The sequence below is a fragment of the Puntigrus tetrazona genome, chromosome 7 (assembly GCF_018831695.1).
Source record: "Puntigrus tetrazona isolate hp1 chromosome 7, ASM1883169v1, whole genome shotgun sequence".
NCBI classification, from domain to species: domain Eukaryota; kingdom Metazoa; phylum Chordata; class Actinopteri; order Cypriniformes; family Cyprinidae; genus Puntigrus; species Puntigrus tetrazona.
This window is the reverse complement of record NC_056705.1, coordinates 8,199,961-8,207,460: the sequence shown is the minus strand read 5'-3', so window position 1 is coordinate 8,207,460 and position 7,500 is coordinate 8,199,961. Positions and strand designations below refer to the sequence as shown.

The following is a 7,500-nucleotide window of genomic DNA, read 5'->3' as shown; positions in this document are numbered from 1 at the left end:
TAATTATATTATAATTATAATTATAATTGTTGTTGCAAAAATTAAATATATCATTTAAAAAAAGTGGTTTTCTCATGTGTCATTTCAACCATTTTGTCCCACTATTTATTTATTCATGTACTATACATATTTATTTAATTTGCCAAGGAGACAGTTAAATCTTGAGATATGAAGTTGTATTGCGTGAAAACAAATGATAAAGAAGTGAACATCACTAAATAAATCATTGGATTGTGTGCCATTATTTTTTACCTAAAAAGCTAGCTGTGAAAAAAATAAAAACCTTAAAAAAATGTCGATATTACTGTATTTGCATCATAAAATATGATGCGACGAAAAGGACACTGGTTGGCATTTCCGGAAAAAAGCATGACAGTATTCAGTGATGCAGAAGTTGAAGATGTTCAGTGGATAAATTAAATTAGTAAAAATGTGAAAAGTTTTTAAGAGATCTTATTTTATAGTCCACAGAAGCAAAAGTGCCTGTACGCTGGAGCTGAATTCAAGTCACTTTCTGCATTACATAAGAGAAAAGTGCTCACAGGAAGAACTAGTCCCTTAACAAGCAGTGAATGATGCATAAGTTGTTATTGACGTCAGCTACGTCATGCTGAGATAATGCTTATTTGTTGAAGTCGTGGGATGTTGCGGTAAGGGACACGAGTTTACAACTTTCTGAACTTTCTGTCCTCCGTTTAACATTTATTAGAGGAACGCCCCTCATTTATTGCCAAACTTATTGAAATGACATCTTCTGTTGTTTTACAGGGGTACTTTCTGATTAAACAGCAGTAAAAGCTCACCACTCTATTGGCTCTGATCCTGATCCTACAAACTCTACACAAGAAACAATACATTAACGGTACATTGTCTGTGTCCACACACACCTATTCTAACACACAAATCTGTAGTCTTTGAGTACGGTATCAGAGTACCTCTTGAACTCGAGGGGTGTAAAGTGTCTAATAGACTTTAAAGATTATACGGCAGCACACACATCAAAAACCCAGCGTTACCATGGTAATCAGAAAACCAGACTGGGGTTAAGGAGCACTATTATCTGGGACACAGAGAGAGACAGAGAGAGAAAAAGAGAGAATACCTCTTTTTGTCCTTTAAGTCCTCAACCCCTCAGAAGTGTTTGTACAGAGCCCCGCAACCATGGATCCTTGCCAAACACAAAAAGTGTGTGTGTGTGTGTGTGTGTGTGTGTGTGTGTGGCTATTATGGTATTGTACAAAACATTACAATTATTCTTTGAAGAGTGAGGCTCTATATATAAGGTGTACCTCTATATGAGGTGTTCTGCATGGGTGCACAAGCTTTTCTAGGGTGTTTCTATGGCAAAGTTGTGAGCCAAAGTGTCGTACTTATGGTTACTATTTTGTTCAAATCGAATCAATTCTAAGTGTGAACAATGCTAATAGCGGTGGTAGTCTGAGAGCTGGTTCAATACATTCCACCATCTAAATCCCTTCCTCTTCTAAACTCTCTTTCTGTATCCAGCTTTCCTCTTTTTTTCATCTAATTTAAAGTTCATTCTATCTATCATTCTGACAGAGTCTCTGTGTGAGAGAGCTTTGTACTTGTGTGTATTATTGTAAATGGACTGAGGGCTTGTGGCTGACCTGGGAGATCACTGCAGTCACACACACACACACACNTGCACACACATGCTGAAACTTGCTGTTTCACTTCTGACAGGGCTAAGAGCCGCCAAATTCATTCTCTGGACTCCATTTGAAAGGATTTGTGTCTGTCTTTGTTATGTGTATACAAAGTTTTATCTCAAAGAGTGTAGTAGATGATGTAAAGCAAGTGTTTGGAGCAGTTTTATGTTCACATCTATGTGCCTGAGAGAGGGAGAGAGACTACAGAGAGGAGAGGAACTCATGTTAGTGTGCCAGCGTGACCTTGTTGGACCTACAAAGCCTGAAAAAAACGCCGAAAAGTCAGCAAGGTGGGTTGTCTTTTTTACAATGTACGAAGACTGAAAACGCTTAACAAAGAAGGACATTTCTCTTTGGTCTCTGCTATATAAAAATTACTTTTGGTTACCTTTAGTGTAAGGAATAGTTCATCTGAAAACGAAAAGTCTGTTATTGTTTAATCGTGCTGTCATTACAAAATACATGTATCGCATGACATCAAAACCCAGAAACTGAAATTTTGAGCAACGTTTTTTGTTTGTTTGTTTTGTTAGTTTTTTTTTTTCAAACTATTAATCTGCACTACCGGAGATTTTAAGCTAGGGACTTAGAATTGAGAAGCACCATGTAAGTGCCTTTTCCTGTTGACACTGTAAAGCTGCTGTGACACAATCAGTATTGTAAAAAGCACTACTGCATATAAATAAAGATGACTATTACCAATTATATATTATCAATATTGTATATCTGAGCCCATGCAATAATTTAAAGTGAGAGCAGATTCATTGTGATTCATTTACCTTTGTTCACAGATTTTTTGAATAATTCACATATTTAGATTGAACGTTGTAATTTTTTATGTTTTGTATGTAGAATCAACTGATTCAGTGAAAAGATCTGATTCAGAAGAACAGTAAATGAATCGGGCATCTTGACTTTTCTCATGAACTCTCATGAGGTTGTACAGGTTTTGAACAGCACGAGGGTGAAATATTGTTGGCAGAATTATTTTTGTTTTGTGAACTACCCCTTTATTTCCCCCTGCATGTGAGCAAAGGCCTTTCCTCACGCGTTTCAATCTTTCTTTTCTCTTTCGCTCCCTTACTGGAGGTTCTGACAGTTGGTCTCAGTCCAGAGGAGCCGCTCAGCAGAACAATCGACTCCTTTCTCCTCTTCTCTTTCACTCTCTCTCTCACTCTTTCTCTCTCTTCAGGATCTCGCTTGCACCAAGAGGCTCATGACACAGTTACCTCCTTCTCTCTTCTTTCTTTTTCTCTCTCATTTGGTTTGTTTTGTCTGGTGTTGTCATTGTGGCATTGAGGTCTTAAGGTTAATTATTGTTTGTTTATTTGGGACTCAGCAGCATTTAGTCTGGTTTTAAGGCCTGTGGAGGAGTCTTCCTCTGTGGGTGTGTGTATGTGTGTGTGAACGTGTCCTGCTCCAGCCTTGGCTGTAATGATGATGTACGATTTGCTGCGTTGGCACAGCCTCTTTGCTTAAAGAGATGTGAAGGGCGCTGGGATGCACTTTTCTGCTCTACTCTTGTATAAATCTCCCAGGATGGGGGGTGTGAACCTTGCTGGATGTACTTGAATGCGTGTCTCTCTCTCTCTCTCTCTCTCTCTCTCTCACACACACACGGTCCTGCAGTAGCTCATATTAACTGTGTTTATAGTAAATTAGCACAGCTAATCAGTGTGACAGCGCTATAGACAGAGGGACTGTGTGTGTGCTGTGTGTTCGTGTGTTTTATTATAAGACTTGTGCTGTCTGCCAGTGTGAATAGTTCCATTATTCACAGCAGTAGAAACAGAAAGAGAGGAAGAAAGAACAAAGCACTTTTTATATTTGGTTTGGGATGCTGCTATGTTTGTTACTCTGTGTAAAATAAATACAAAAATCAAGACGCTGGAGGATAATCTAGTTTTTCAGGATTCTGTACATTTTAGCACTGCTGGAAAACTCTGTGTGTGTGTNNNNTCTCCTCTCATCTTACTGGTGATGCTCACTAACACTTATTAAAATTCAACACTGCAGCAAATGGGTATGTAAAGTATTGGTGTGTGTTGCTAAAGGGCTTTTGAGATGTAACAAATGTTAAAAAATTGAAATGTATCCCCCTCTGTTTTATCTTCCTCCACTTATCATTCTCTTTCTTTTCTAACACACGCATTGTTTTTCATAATAGGACCAAGCTAATGATATTTTCGGTTGTCTAACTTTACATTTAAGCCTAACACAAAACTTTTAGCATGTTTCTATTTTCATAGACATGTTCTTTAGGAGGTTTTTAGGCCGTTTTCATTGTGAGGACTGTTGGCTTGCCCGCACAATGTAGGACAAAAAATACACATTTACTTATATATCTAACAAATTTAAAATTGGTTTTAAATTGGTTTTTAAAATAACCAATGTTTTGTCCGATAAAGATCTTCTGTGTTGTTAGTCGGGATATATAAAAAAACGATGTGTTACATGAAAACTTATTTAGGGAAGTACTGAGCTAAAACAAAATGCAATTTTTATGGTCCCTTTTATTTTTTAAACGTTTAATATTTCACAGATTCTGCGTGAGTTTGCAGAACAGCATGTACATAAATACCATCTGTCTGTTACAAGCACCTAAACATCAAAAGACATGAGGAAAGAAACAAAAAGTTGCTCTGTTTCATTTTGCCTGAAAGAGAGGTTGAATTGAAAAAGAGCAGCATAAAATAAATAAATATATAGATTCCCCTTAAATTGTCTGACATATTGAACTCACACACATAGTCTTATGTGTATATATTACACCCAAAATGTGAGATAAAGTAAGAAAATTGAAACCAAGAAGTGTGTAAATACATCAGTGTGTTCAGTGATTGTTTAACTAAGAGTTTCCTGTTTTAGCTTGAGAATCTCAGGAGTTTATCTCAATGGAAGTCTGAATGATATGGTTTAAAATTATACAGCATGTTCTCTCCTCTAATTTATCATTTCTTTACCCTCCAAATGGTGAATATGTCCTAGTGCAATAAGCAAGCACACACACACATCCTCACGCAGCAATTAGATGTTGTTGGTCTGAAATGAGAGCTGGACGGTGTTCTGACCGAGTGGATCTTGGCTTCCACTTTGGCCATTCAGTGAACCTGCACCAGAACCATAAAAAGACCAAATGAGAGGCTCAACAAGAACGAATGCTTTGACATCCAGTTCTGAGTGAGCATATATATGTGTGTGTGTGTAATATGAGATCAGATTTCTCCCTTCTCATCTTAGACAGGACAGTAGCTTTNATGAACCTGCACCAGAACCATAAAAAGACCAAATGAGAGGCTCAACAAGAACGAATGCTTTGACATCCAGTTCTGAGTGAGCATATATATGTGTGTGTGTGTGTAATATGAGATCAGATTTCTCCCTTCTCATCTTAGACAGGACAGTAGCTTTAGACCATCTGCTGCTGAAATAAAGCGTGTGAGTGTGTGTGCGGGGCATATCTGAAATATCGTGGCTATTATCAGACTGTGCTGTAGGAGTGGGTGAGCAAGGGGTCAGTAAGGACTGAATAGTGGCTCTGAAAAGGATATGAAAAGTCTAACACTTTTTGTTGTTGTTCTGTTGTCCAGCTTTCAGCGTAGAGAGGAAAATCTACATCCACGGCATCACTGTAACAACACACAGAACGCCTGAGAGCCGTCACTGCAACAGCTGCCACGAAAACCAGCATCCCATTCAACCATCTGTGTGGCAGCTGTCTGCGGTTTATAGCTGATAAGAAATACCGGTCTTCCTCAGAAGATGATGACGATGGTGATGATGATGATGTACAGCTCGCTGGTCCTGCTCGGGCTGATTGGTATCAGTGCTTCATCCAGCGGAGGTTCATCTTCCTCACCCCGGATGAAGCTGTCTTATAAAGGTGATGAAACTAGCTTGCGTCACATGTACATCTGAATGCGTTCAGGTTTCGGTTTTTAACTCTGTGTTTTCATATTTCTTCCAGATCTCCAGCAGTTTAACGGCATTAAGCGGTTTGACTTGGAGCGTTCGTGTTGTTTCGGAGCTCTCTTATTGGACGAGGAGAGGGGCCGGCTGTTTGTTGGAGCTCGCAACTTTCTGTTATCTCTCAGTCTCGACAACATCAGCAAACAGGAACAGAAGGTACAGCACACTCCTTACTCCTTGCTTCATCCATAGTGGAAGTGTGAAAGGAAATATCTTTCCTTCTGTACTGTATGTCTGTCATCAGCTAATTACATTTTAAACAAAGGTGTAGCCATGTCAATCATAACTTGCTGATATACCTGCCGGCAGTTTCACAAAAATCTTCTTCAGGAAAAAAAACGAAAAAAAAAGTTTGTGAGAATTTTATTAAATGCTGTTGTTAGAAAGTTCTTTAGGTTTTCACAAATATTTTAAGAATAAAATGGCTGATTGTTTTGTAAGTACTTCACATTACCAGCACCCTACAATATAATTATTTAAATAATAAACATAATCATAAATATAATTTTATTAAAATATGCCAAAATTAATGACGATACAGTGCATTCATTAAAATATATTTACTGTGATTTTTTTTGGGCTTTGCTGGAATAAATTTTTTTTAGCTTTTATATTTATATTTTATATTCATATTTTAGTTACATAAACTAATACTTACAGTTACACAAAAAATACTAGTATTTTATTCTTAACAATATTTGCTTATTTAACTTGTTTTCTCATTTCTCTGTCATACATTTCTTTACCTTAAGGAAGTAATCCAGTGTTTATAGCTGATATTAACAAATGAAGTGATTACATGATTGGATTTTTTATAGCCCATACACACCTGTGTTTTGTGCCGCCCACACATGATTAGATCGTGTGCGTGTTTATGCTCGAGATCCAGTGAGGAAGCTTTAACATTAATTCTGTGTGAAGTTAATCAGCCTTTAAAGTCATGCCAGATGATTTATAGTGGTCCGAGCCAACATGCCGATGACAGAATGATGGATTTTTATTTCTTTAGGAAGGAAAAAGTAGGAATGATGAGTGAGAGTTGTCGGTCACTGTGTGCTGCTCTAGACTCACGCAAGCACACACAGGTGTGGTTATGTGTGGATGTGTGTGCATGTATGCATCGCCCCTGGACGTGTTTTAACTGTATCTCTGATGGGGTTCAGAGAGAATGTCCCTCAAGCTACTGAACACGTCTAACCCTGCAAAGGTCCTAACCTTTAGCCAGAAGTCTTCCTCACTTTAGGACTCTCTCTCTCTCTCTCTCTGTCTCTCTCAGATCTACTGGCCAGCGCCTGTTGATTGGAGAGAAGAGTGCAACTGGGCCGGGAAAGACATCAATGTAAGTGTCTGCCATAATCAGATCTTGTGGTCACAACACACCCGGTTTACACATCTATCGGTACCATCTCTCCTATGAGCTGTTTACACACAAACACACACACTCAGGCAATTAGCACTGCTATCACAAATCTCTTCCAAATGGCTCCAACAGATGTAAATCAGTGTAGAGACAAAGATTTCAAATGGGGGTCTGTGGGGTTAATAAAAAATACCACCATGATTACAAAACATATAGAATATTTTTTTGAAGTTTCATAATATTGGTGATCTGCTAATCTAATGAGCATTATATATTGTAATAATCGTTAGATTTTTTGATGAATGTTATAATAGTGTTATTAATTAATATGTTAATGTTTTTATATTGAGGGTGCAAGTTGGTTGAGACTCTATAACGGTACATATAGAACTAGAATTACGAATATCGTATTTTTTTATTAAGCATTGATGCTTTACATTGATCAAAAGTGACAGTAAAATGATATTTATAGTTTTCTATTTTTAAGTACATGGCTGAAGA

General features: G+C 37.7%; 1 protein-coding gene across 1 annotated transcript in view; it reads left to right on the top strand.

Annotated features, from left to right (window-relative positions):
• The first annotated feature begins 1,852 nt into the window (after nucleotides 1-1,852).
• Nucleotides 1,853-7,500, top strand: part of LOC122348921 (semaphorin-3B-like) — a 13,693-nt gene continuing 8,045 nt past the window's right edge. The window contains 4 exon segments of the mRNA XM_043244808.1: nucleotides 1,853-1,960; nucleotides 5,261-5,553; nucleotides 5,638-5,795; nucleotides 6,916-6,978. Coding sequence (XP_043100743.1) covers nucleotides 5,433-5,553; nucleotides 5,638-5,795; nucleotides 6,916-6,978 — 342 coding nt within the window. The 5' untranslated portion in view covers nucleotides 1,853-1,960; nucleotides 5,261-5,432.